At 40.1% G+C, this 12,156-nt stretch overlaps 1 protein-coding gene across 2 annotated transcripts in view; it reads left to right on the forward strand.

Moving 5' to 3' along the window:
• Positions 1-12,156, forward strand: part of LOC126834901 (E3 ubiquitin-protein ligase MYCBP2) — a 170,679-nt gene that overhangs the window by 155,377 nt on the left and 3,146 nt on the right. For both annotated transcript variants that reach the window (XM_050567113.1, XM_050567114.1), the window contains exons 39-61: positions 1,403-1,683; positions 5,126-5,227; positions 5,304-5,364; positions 5,451-5,623; positions 5,729-5,880; positions 6,046-6,239; positions 6,325-6,498; positions 6,562-6,874; positions 7,681-8,101; positions 8,178-8,407; positions 8,519-8,645; positions 8,718-8,929; positions 9,008-9,327; positions 9,388-9,478; positions 9,557-9,787; positions 9,968-10,082; positions 10,165-10,355; positions 10,424-10,552; positions 10,637-10,897; positions 10,970-11,305; positions 11,372-11,605; positions 11,675-11,803; positions 11,880-12,152. In XM_050567113.1, coding sequence (XP_050423070.1) covers positions 1,403-1,683; positions 5,126-5,227; positions 5,304-5,364; positions 5,451-5,623; positions 5,729-5,880; positions 6,046-6,239; positions 6,325-6,498; positions 6,562-6,874; positions 7,681-8,101; positions 8,178-8,407; positions 8,519-8,645; positions 8,718-8,929; positions 9,008-9,327; positions 9,388-9,478; positions 9,557-9,787; positions 9,968-10,082; positions 10,165-10,355; positions 10,424-10,552; positions 10,637-10,897; positions 10,970-11,305; positions 11,372-11,605; positions 11,675-11,803; positions 11,880-12,152 — 4,750 coding nt within the window. The remainder of the gene's footprint in view (positions 1-1,402; positions 1,684-5,125; positions 5,228-5,303; positions 5,365-5,450; positions 5,624-5,728; positions 5,881-6,045; positions 6,240-6,324; positions 6,499-6,561; positions 6,875-7,680; positions 8,102-8,177; positions 8,408-8,518; positions 8,646-8,717; positions 8,930-9,007; positions 9,328-9,387; positions 9,479-9,556; positions 9,788-9,967; positions 10,083-10,164; positions 10,356-10,423; positions 10,553-10,636; positions 10,898-10,969; positions 11,306-11,371; positions 11,606-11,674; positions 11,804-11,879; positions 12,153-12,156) is intronic.

The raw sequence follows: 12,156 nt of genomic DNA on the forward strand, positions 1-12,156 counted from the left end.
AGGGCTGTTAACCATTTTTTAAAGAAGTTATCTTTTAGTAATGTTTCAATAAACTCGAGGGAGTCGTGATAGTTTATGACAAGTAAACGATCATTAGTGTACGTGACACCCGTTGCACCACGTGCGGATCGAGTATTCCTCGCTTGTCAACGATATCGTTTCCTCAAAAGATGCATTTCCATCTCGTAACTTAGCAATGACTTACTGATATAGCCAGTGTTTTATTATTGCAATAATACACAGTTCAATTTCATGTTAGAAAACAAAGTAGGCCGTCTTGAAAAAACACCGGTTTGCTATTACTTTGAAAATTATACTCTAAAACAAACTTGGACCTTATTTTTGAAACGATCTCTAGAACGTCTAATTATTTATTAAACCGCTACCAAAATTATATTTAGCTACTTGCAAATCTTCTGTTTCTCTTGTGTTTACTGTGGTAATTTAGATCTTTGGATGCGATTTTTAGAACTAGAGAAATTCTGCGGCCAGAATTGGATTTATTTGGGTTTTTGTTTCAAAATCATTTTGTATAGTGTAACTCACTTCCCTCAATGCAAATAATTTTTACTTACTAAATAAAAACGCATAAAATTCTTCTTATGGCTATCCTGATCCTCCCACGGGACAAAACTCCATAAGTATTAAGGTATAAGATAGTTATATATAATTATATCCATTATACGAAAACGACCACAAAAAACGTATAACAATTTCAACGATTGGAAAATGCTTTTGGAGAATTATTTTTCTCAAAACTAGTTTATAGTAACCGTTTTGAATATACAACTTTTTTATGCTTGGATTAGGGTACATAACATTTTTTTGTATTAACCTACATTTTTAAAATATAGCTCGTGGGTATGGAATGCGTTTTTGGTGGGTGTGAAAATGCAAATTGTATTGCGCTATTACTTTTTATATTCCTTAACCGAGGAATCATTTTGTACCGGTGGCTGACAAATTCATACTTAAGTGTCCTTTGTTGTTTATTAAGAGAGAACCGAGCGAATTAGTTTTATACCTGAATCTACTGTGGCTCGTAAAATGCACCATATTCTAATAGGCAATGTCCCGGAACGGTCGGCAATGAACGCTGGGCACGGCGGAAATTCTACATAAAATGATCGCATAAACGACGAGCATATCAGCGAATTTAGTTTACATTAATTTACATTAACGACAATAAAGGACCCAATGCCTCTGGCCCTAGCCAGTATTTACTGAGCTGACCGAATATCTTAGTGTATTAACAAGGATAACGGCCAGCATTAAATGTTAAATTACTGTTTGAGCTGAATATTGTACTTTATTTTTTGGAAGAAATATTCAAACGGCTTGTTTGACTTTCGTCGGTTAGTTGGTATCGCTTTGTTAATTTTTTTTTAAACAATTTTCCCAGGCCGACGGTGCTGAGTACGCCGAGGAAGTTCAAAGTGATCCGGTGTGGCGCGTCCGGACACAACATCAGAAACCAACCGACGTTCAGATCCCACGCGATTGGCATGTTGGTCCATGGCGATGTCATCTCAACCGTAGACAAATTGACCAACAACGAAGGCATGTGGGTCAAACTGTCGGACGAGTCCATCTACGACTTCTGCGGATCGACGCCCATTTCTGCTTGGTCGTTGGCCAATAACAACTCCAACGTCGTCTTCTTGAAACCCATATCCGAACAGAGTAAGTCGAAATTCGAAAGTTTACGAGTAGGTTCAATAAATAGGCGATTTAGTTGAAAGAACTCACGGAGGCCCCTCAGTTGGAAAAGAGTCTGATTCACACTTAAAATCTCTACTGAATTTATTTAAAAAAGTCACCCCATGGCTTGTCTATGTGGATTTCTGTTCAGTGTTGCTTTCAGAATAACATTTTCGAACGAAACGCGATTATTGTTCGATTCGTCTGTGTGGCAGACAGAAACTGAAAACCGCATCGACCGGTTAAAATATAATATATATAATGTATAGATACAGTTTACCCCATTGAGATTAGATTCATAAATTTATGACCGGCACAACTGCGAGTGGGTTGTATACGACCAAGAGGGTCGTGTACGGGACAGTTGCCAGGTAGTTCCTGGATTAAAGCCCAAATTATCAATTACTATACATTACTGTTAATAAGCCGTAGCGGTAATAATATTGTACCTATCCGGCGGCGGTGAAATATTGATTAATAAACTGCACTGAACAAACAAAATATGTGTTTTCGGACGACGTTTTAATTAAAAGCGATCAATTAGCTACGCGATTAATGAAGTAGTGCATAATGATTAATGATTCCGGACAAACAATATAATGTTTGCGCTATCGAGTTTTATATACGCGATTTACTTCAAGGTGTAATAATTACTATATATATATATATATACAAGAGTATAATACATAGAGAGTAGTATATAATTACATAGATTACTTAACGAATGGTAATAATTTATTGAAAACAATACATTACTTTAAGTATATAAGTTTGTACCACAATATTATAAGTGCTATCCGCCTTGAACGATGACAAAGAAAACTCTAATTTTGATGAAGATACTCTGCTTTTGTATCATTTAAATTTGTTCGCCAATTACTACTTAAAGTATAGAATGAAGGACATTGATCGTGTGATTAATTGCAAGCAGAGGAATGTAGAACGAAAAAGGATATTGTAAAACGATAAAAGTGGAGGTACATACTATGTAGAATGGTTATTATAAGTGGAGACGGCAAGCAAAGAGTAAGTAAAGGCCGATTAAACGTGTAAAAATTAGGAAAATAAGAATTGGCTTTTTGATAGACAGCACACTTTTATCAGCCACTTGCTAATAATATAAATTCTATCAAAAAAATAATAAAAAGTATAAAATGATTTTTATTTATTCAACATTTAATTTTATAATTTATATTCATTATTTTCTACTTTATAAATTAATTAAAACAGTACGAGTTTCAAAAATAACATTAATTTAAACATTTTAATTATAATTCATAAAAAAACGCTCTAAATACCTTTATATTATTATATCTTTAATATTTTTATACTTTATAGTTTTCAATATTATAATGACACTTTCAAAAATAACGACAAAATCGGTTTATATATTTAATTAATTTCAATCCGATTACTATACTACACTATGCTGTTTGCAAGTTGCAGAAACACTGCTCTAGCTGTCGGTAGACATTTAAAGCTCATCGTTACGCGGTATTCGTCTAATTTGATCGGTTCGGTACGATATAAATGGTAATTTCCCCTCATAAAACTCACTATTTTTATGGTAGTTATCATAATCCGATTATGCAGTGGCCTTTGGGTTTAATACCTATTGTTATTATTATTTCGATTATTCTAACGGGCCGTAATAATAATATTCTTTTTTAATGGCCGACTACCGCGTTGGCTATTTTATTTTATTACATGGAATCTTTTTAAAAGAATAAAAAATTCCCCGTCCATTTATCGACACTTTAAGTACCGTGCGACAAATATTATGTATATATATATATATAGGTATATATAGGTATATTACAATATTTATACGTTTTTTATGCAATAGGGTGTGAAATCGTAGCTATATCCATTTAAAGTTATTTTATTATCTTGGTCGACTAGGTTATGTTTAGCTAAGTTACTGGGCTTAACGCACGAAAATCGAATTTCGGCAACACAAATACGGCACGTCTTTAATTCAATTAAAACAAAAATCCATACTCCTTGTGGTTTAGTTGTGAGTGTATTCTTAAAAAAAAAATATATATATATATATAAATGCAAGTTTATCCAAGTTAACGTCAAAATAATTCGTTGCCGGTGAACATGTGGGAAAACTTCAATGAACAACTGACGCGCGTTTTGTAAATAAAAATCCGTCAAAAAAGAACACACTACTTACACATTTGTAGAGCTTTCAGTCGCGAATATTCCCTAAGGCGTCAAACTTTTCACAAAATCTCTATTGAACGTGCACTCTTTTTACTTTTCAGTATGTATTTAACTCGAGCTTAAAATGTAATTTTCCGATTGACGTAACGCGTCGCAACAGCTTGCCCGGTTTTAACCAGTTAACTTTCTTTTAGAAATTTTCCCAGCTTAATGATAGACCTTGTTTCTTATTTTCTTCAATGGAAAATTTTACAATAATAATTCGGCTTTTATTTTTACGTTTCATGAAATACCCAAGGTTAAATTAAAAAAGTTGATTCAATACCAAAAAAAAAAAAAATTCATCAACATATAAATAGTATCAATTTTGTTTGACACTTGTGCTTAGTATACAAGTAACTAGTCTAGTCAAATTTTTGCTAGAAAAAGAATTATGGAATTTCTGCAAAAATTATCTGTTGTTATTCTTTATGTTTTCTTTCCGAATTAACATTTAATGTAGTAGGACATAGTCTAAACCATTCTTTACGGGGTTTGCAGACTTGACGTATTCTAAGTAGGTACTTAGATGGATATCTTGTTGGTATATAAATCGTATCGGCTTATTTTTAAAAAATATCGTGCATTTTTTCTAATTTTATTCCTTCACATTTTGGTCGTATACAATTTTTTTTTTTTTGTAAATGTTAAAAAAATATTATCTCGGTGGAAAACTATGCCTTTTTCCTCTGTAGAATCATTTAAAAAAAAATCCTATTTACTATGGCAAAGTCATTACTTACTTTTATTATTATTTTTAATCCTTTGACGTCGTCAAAGTACATGGTTTTAATGAGATTTTGCTTTAGATGATAGCGTTATTGACATTTTGAGCTTCAATACGTACTCTACAAGGTATAAACTGAGTATGACGAAGAGTAGTTAGTTAGAGAAATTTTTCCGGAACCGTTTAATCGATTTCTCTGATCAGCACGGTAACCGTTTGATAATTGAACGTTTATACAAGAAAAATTGTGTTGATCAAAATGCAAAATTAACTTTGTCTAATATACCAAATGTCAAAACCTTTTTAATGCCTACAGGATCTGTAACCGTCTACTTTTAGTAAAATAAATAGTATAATATCTGTTTAGTTTGGTCCATTGCGTTATTATAAACGCAGTACCACCTCTAGTTTACCTGTTGGCTGACTTGATTTCGGGTTTTTGTCTTGATTTTTGTCACACTCAATAATGGGGGTTTATGTTGTTAGGCACCAGCAACAACGAAGAGAGCGCTGCATCGACAAGAGTAGACAACGATGTTAAGGTTTTTAACAAAAGCACATACGTGATCGAAAATAACATAGATACAGGTAACTGTTATAATGGTAATATTAAAAATAAGATTTTTTTGTCGTTTATTATTTTTACTACTTCTAATTTGCATAGGCTTCAACGAAAAACAGTATTCGCCGAAGCGTAAAAAAGATCCAAAAGCAAACGTCGAAGGGTAATTTTTTTAATTTATTACAACTTTAAACGTGCCCTTGATTATTTTCCCCGGTTGATCGTCTGTTGTGTACTGTCTGATCGCAGAATGAATGCCAACGCCGTACTCCAGATACCGTACCATAGGTCGAGGGCCGAGTGTAGGATGAGCAACGGTAATACGGTTATGATGCCGCCGGGAAGTCCTCGGAGATCGCCCAGGTACGGCAGTTCGGAAGAAAACAAACACTTGAGGACACCGACTAACCCGGACATCGTCAGTAAGTAGCTCACCCCTCTATACGGGTTAGGCTAGGTTAGCAGCACTTTGACGAAATTAGCGACAATCGCACGGTTTTTTTTTTGTTTATTTGTCATTTCATTAGACGCGAGAAGAGACGAAGAACAACCGTTGTCGACGTCCAGCGAGTCCACGGCTCCGGCGAGTACCAGTTGGTCTTCACTGGATACTCCATTTACGCCAAGTCTGTCGACTTCCATGGACAGTTCCGGCGAACCTAACCCTGAACATATGAATGTAAGTTGTTTTTTTTGGTTGACAATACAATATTGAGAATATACGTTACTTTATTAAAACGTTATGGATAATTTTATGTATTGGATTTAGTAGCGCTCCCGTAGCGCCGCAACACTTGTATGTTGTTTTAAATTTTATTAACGTTCGATTGGTGTGATTGAACAGAAATTCGAAGTGTTTCCCGGCGTCACGACAGCGACACAAACTACTCCGGACAACGAGTTTGGTTTTAAGGACAATAACAAAACAAATAACAGATCATCGTGCAGGGGTCGACAGATTGCAAAAAACAACGATCTGCCAACAACGGATTCGCTTGATCAATACGAGCAGTCCGACTTGACGGTGCGAGAATCCGCGTAAGTCGATCGAATATGTTCTACATTGAGATGCGAACAATTTCTCAACCAAATTTTAACATGTAATTTTAATACGGTTTTGTAGGCCCTTAAAGGACGCAATGAGTCCTTCGGTAGCGGAGAGCCTGAGAGCCGTGTTCGCCGCGTTCTTGTGGCACGAGGGCATCGTGCATGACGCCATGACTTGCGCATCGTTTCTCAAGTTCTACCCGACTCTTCCCAAAAACGGCGCCGTGGTCACTAAACGAACCACAGACAGGTATGTATACGGTCGCGGTTACACTTACGGGGAAACTCACTCGATATGATACTTACCGCACAGGAACAAGGACCGGAGTAGACAGAGACATTCGGTGGAAGTGACGACGGGCGCGGGCGGTTACGATCATATCCGGCCCAACGACGCTAACCGTTCCAAAACGGGCATGGCGTTTCCGGCAGAAGGCGCCATCACCGAAGAGAGTTTGACTAGTTCCGGTAACTCGGAAACCGCCGAAGCCCATGGCCATCATCCGATACCGTCCAGCAGCAGCAGCAGCGGCGGTGGTACCAGAGAGTCGACGGTGAACTTTTTACCGCCCGCTCTCAGCTGCATGGTTCGGCTCTGGGACGAAGTCTCTACTGCTATGCTTCAAGTATGTTAAGCAAAAAATAATTCGTCGAAAGTTGACAAATATGTACGTGGTATTATTGGCGTCTCGGTACACAAGGAATTGGTAAAATATTCGATCGAATAAATGAATCAATTCTAGCCGAGTGTGTAATGTCTTAGTTCGTTAAAAAATACATAAATTGCAATATTCTGCACTGGGTATATTTATGCAAAAATATACCATCGATACGTTTGGCATGATGCATATTTTGACAAAGTTACTTGGAAAAAGTCTCCGGTTGACTGAATTTCATTTGAATTTATTACATCTTCATTAACATTGATTGGTTATTTTCATTCACATTATTCAATGGTAAAATATTTTTTTTTAATTTTTTGTAACAAAGATTTTGCATTTTATATCCGCGTGAAAACATAACTTAATATTTGGTATATGTTTTTCTGCAGTTATCCGTTTTTTTTTCGTCGTAATACTTAATGAACAAACTTGACATGGTCGCAAATATCTTAATAAATCATTATATAGACCTAAACAATATACTCTGTCATAGGATTGTACATCTACACTCGACTATGGTTGGGAAATATTTTGAAGCCCTCGTTTACTTTTATCTCTTTGAAGCCAAACGGAGTATGAATTTGTGTTGATATTACATGTCTTTAAAGTTATTTTATAACAAATATATCCAAGTATCTTTTGTATGACATTTCAAGACAATAACAAAAAAAAAGTATCACATATACTTAATAACCTATGTGTACATTTGTTAAATGTGTTTACTTCAAGTAATAGTTTACTGTCCCTGACCAGCGTTTTGTCTCGTTTAGATGATAACGTCAAATGTAGTTTTAATCCCTAACGACGAGGATAAAGGTGGTGACAATTCAATGCTCGCTGAACGGAACCATAACAAGCGAATAGCCCGGCACGTAACGCTTAACAAAGAACCGATACCCTGCGAACTCTGTGCTGGCAAAACTTTCCCCCACCCCATTGCCCATCACTTGAGCAACGCTCATCCGGGATGTGGCGGCAACAGCGGCGGACGCGGTTACACCAGTGCAGGTGCCTACTGCACCGGATGGGCTGGGGCGTGTGGATATGGTGGTATCGATGGGACTTCGTGGTACTTGTTGTGTGAGACTTGCAGAGAGAATTTCTTGAAAAAGGCCAAATTACCACCCGGCAGACAGCGAAAGACCGGCATCCGCAATTACGAATCGAACCGCAAGTTAAAATCAAACTTCGGTAAGTCATGTCCCGCTGTCCCGTCAAAGTTAAATTTCAACCAGTAATAAAACCGCGTGCCTAAAATAATGTTTAGGAACGAACTGGAGCGTAGACGGGCTTCACATAGTGTTCAAAGAAAACGCCATGTTCCTTTTGGACTTGGTCAGCTCTAGTAGCAGACAATCGGTCAACGACGAAGCCACTACGGACTCTGGCAATTGGGACGTTGGCGATTTCAACAGTCTAATTTCTTTCGGAAATTTCTCCAAGAAGACAGACTGCGACGAGGCAATTCTACTTCAGCTCCAAGATCGTTCTTCCGCGGTACCTATTACTATGCTTATTATTATTTTTTTTTAGCTGCGATCCGAAGCCGAGAAGGCATTGGTTTTTAATAAGATTTGTTTTAATTGATAAAAAAATTCGTTTGCCCAGGTCGGTCCTACGGGTGACGACGCGGTCGACGGAACGACCAGCCGTAGCGTTCATCGGTCCGCATCGATGGACATTGAAGTTTCGCCTATTAACCGACGCAAACGAATCAACAGCACTTGCGATTTGGGTAATAGTTCCGAAGTCACGTTGTCTTGTGATTATTTTACTAATTGCTTGTAATTGGTGGTTTTGCTTGCAGACAACGGGTTGTCGCTCATGTGCGTACCTTCGGCGGCTTTGCAAGCTCTAGTTGCCGAAGTAGACGCGGCCAGTGCCAAAGAAACCGCGGTAACGGATGTATTCAAAAGACCCGTGATCGAATTCGTCGTCGAACAACACAGTTTAACAGACTTGAAGTGGTCGATGAAACAAGCCGTGAGGAAAGCGGCTTGTCGAAGTTACGCGCTACAGGTAACACATTCCGTCCTAATCTGATTGGCTCTACCAAAGCACATGTTCTAACAGTTTGAATTCGACAAATACATTTAGGCGCTCAACTGGCTACTACACGAGGTATCGCAAGCTTCGTGTTTGCACGATTTACTATGGTGGTTCGTAATAGCTCTGTCGGCCGAAGTGCGGACCATCGACGGCACCAACGAATCGCCAGAGCCCAGATGTAGACATCCGTTGAGCGATTTGTACTTGGCCGGGGAAGCCGTCCATCCTCTGCCGAAGGTGTTCTACACGTTCCTACAGACCGTGTCCGATCTGATGCTCTACTTGCCTTCGGGTTCGGCCCTCCAAATGATGGCCATCCGTTGCTGGGACATTCATTTCACTACAGCCGATCACATGTTCTTGCACAGGTGGGTTTTCGACGGAAACGCCTCGGCTCTCGGTATTTACCACCTTTGTTTGTCCCGCAGGAGTAAGGTGTTCAGTAACATAAGTAAAATACTATCGCACAGCGAAGAGTATCAAGACGTGTGCGAAGACCTAGTGTCTGGCGCTCATGAGGTATCGTTGCCGGATTATGACGCTAAAACGTTCTAGAATTTAAATTAAATCTGCGTTATATTTCACTTTTTTTTCCAGAACGAAAAAGGTATTGTAACTTGCCTTAAAGACATCACCGAAAATACGGAAATCACGGCGTCCAGTCGTTCGGCGATGATCGCCAATCTGATCGACCAGTCTACGGAAACGTTTTGGGAGTCGAGCGATGACGACAAAAGCAAATACAAAACGATTACAATACACTGCGCCGATCCGCTGGAAATACCCAAGGCCATTTACGTTTACATCGACAACAGTCGCGACCTGAGTGTTAGTACCCTTTGTCTTATTCCCAATGTCGATTGCAAACGGCGGTTTTTAGGCAAAAATCATCGGTTTTTATTGGATCACACGATTAGCAATAAGAACTAGATAGTTTGTCCATTTACCGTTAGCCGTTCTCATAATAATCTACATTATAATCGTAACGATATTGACTTGTTTGCGCAGAACAAAGTGTCTTTGGTGATTTTTACCTGCGGTCCGTCTATCGATAAATTAAAAAAAATCAAATCCTCTGAAGTTGAGAATCGTTTTTGCGGCTGGATAGGAGCTTTCATTCAAGGTATGTTTTATACGATAAATTATAAACGGTTCGCTTGAAAGTTTTGTGACTACAACGTACTGCGTGTGTGTTTATTTTCAAGACGATTCGCAAAAAGTGATATGCATTGAAATGCGAGGACTGGACACGTGCGTTAGGTTGAGGCAAGTAAAAGTGCTTGGATCGGTGACCGGAGAGTCGCAAGTCCACGGACGCCAGTACAGTTACTCGACCGTTCAACACCGTCTGTGCGAAAATGAAACTTTAAAAGTGTTCCGATCCATCACTTTCCAAGTAACGTGACGAGAAATATGATATTGTCGGTCGTTAAAGTAAACGTATTGCACTGTTTGCCGTTGTAGGTATTCGGCAAGTTGATTCAAGGTAAATCGCAGTCGATGGACTCGAGCGTGGACGAGAGCAAAGATCTCAAGGAACACATGGTCGGCATTCTGTTCAGCCAGAACAGATTGACTCATTTACAGAAACAAGTATTTTCCATTATTAACATGTTTAATTTCTAACGGTTTTATTCCCTTGTGCGCTACCTACACGCTTTGTTTTTCCCCCGTCAGGTGTGCACACACATAGTGGAAGCGATCAAAAAAGAAGCGACCACCGTGCGCGAAGAATGGGAAAAGACCGCGGGCAAGAAGGACTCGGTTACCGCAAACGGCACTGCGACGCCCACCGATGCTTATTGCTTCGAGATGCTTTCCATGGTGTTGGCGCTCAGCGGCAGCAACGTCGGCAGGTCGTACTTGGCAAACCAACACGACTTGCTGTCCAACCTGCTGAGCCTGTTGCACACCGGAAGCGCTAGGGTCCAAAGACAGGTCGGTGGTTCAGGCTCTTCGAAGATCATTGTATTTCTCGTTAACTACACGTCTTAATTGTCGTTGTTACAGGTGACTTTGCTGTTGAAACGAGTGCTGCCGGAAGTGTCGCCCGGCGTGATGGCTTCGTTGACCGACGCCCGGTTGCCGTGCACCGAACTGTCCATGGCCAGCCATCCTCCGTACCGGTGTCGCCAGGTCGGGCTTCTCGATCACTTCTTGGCCGTCATAGCAAAGGCTCTGACGCTACAGGTCAAAGTCAAAGGGGTCGGCGGCAGCAAGGTGGTCAACTCGGTGAAGCTGCACGACGTCGACCTGGACGTGGACGACTCCCGGTGGTATCTCAGGGGAGCGGCTTCCCGGCAATTGGCCGACGACATCATACAGATACTGTTGGACATGGCCAATGTATGTAACCGACTGTCGTTACACACGAATGCGATTGTTGAACTTCTGTTTCGGTTTTCGTTTCAGGGAAAATTCTGCGATGACGAAAATTGGAAATCCGTGTCGAGGGCGGCCATCGCGGAAAACATACTGCGGCTGACCAGGCTCGGCAAGGAACAGAGGACCATGGAGGCTTGCGTGAAAACCCCGATTTTATGGTTGGCTTTGGCCTCGCACTGTGTACTGCATCCGGAGCACGCGGAGAGGTTATCGTCGGGACATTGGACCAAGCCCGAAAACTCCGTGCCGGCGCCGCCCAGGGTAAACGACCGTATTAGATTTTACAATCATCATTGATAATAATAATAACTGTTAATCCGAAACGTATAGCCTTTGTGCATGAACCACGACGACGGCGAGACCGGCGCTGTAATACAGTGTCTGATATGTGGCAACTTGTGTGTGGACTGCGATCGAATTTTGCACTTGAACAGGAAAACCAAACAACATCAGAGACAAGTAACAGTGGAAAGCGTCGTGGGGCAAACGGCTCGAATAAAATAAATAAAATACTTGCTTTTGCGCTCGATTACAGGTTTGCAAAGAAGAAGAAGAAGCCATCAGGGTGGATTTGCACGAAGGGTGTGGTCGTACGAAATTGTTCTGGTTACTGGCGCTGGCCGACAAAGCCACGTTGCAAGCGCTGGTCGAATTCCGCGATGCTTCGACCAATTGCACCGAGCTGTCTGTACCGGTTGCCCGGGTCAGTGTACAGTCGACCAGAGTGGGAATTTGTAGGTTCTGCGGAATGATGAGCAACGACGGACTGCTGGCCATAGGCAACGTGTGCGCAAACGACGAATGTCAGGTAA

The sequence above is a fragment of the Adelges cooleyi genome, unplaced genomic scaffold (genome assembly GCF_023614345.1).
Source record: "Adelges cooleyi isolate 19-005CV unplaced genomic scaffold, UGA_ACOO_1.1 ACOO_flye_CR_arks_rails_tigmint_CR_PRNA_21, whole genome shotgun sequence".
In the NCBI taxonomy this organism is placed as follows: Eukaryota; Metazoa; Arthropoda; class Insecta; order Hemiptera; family Adelgidae; genus Adelges; species Adelges cooleyi.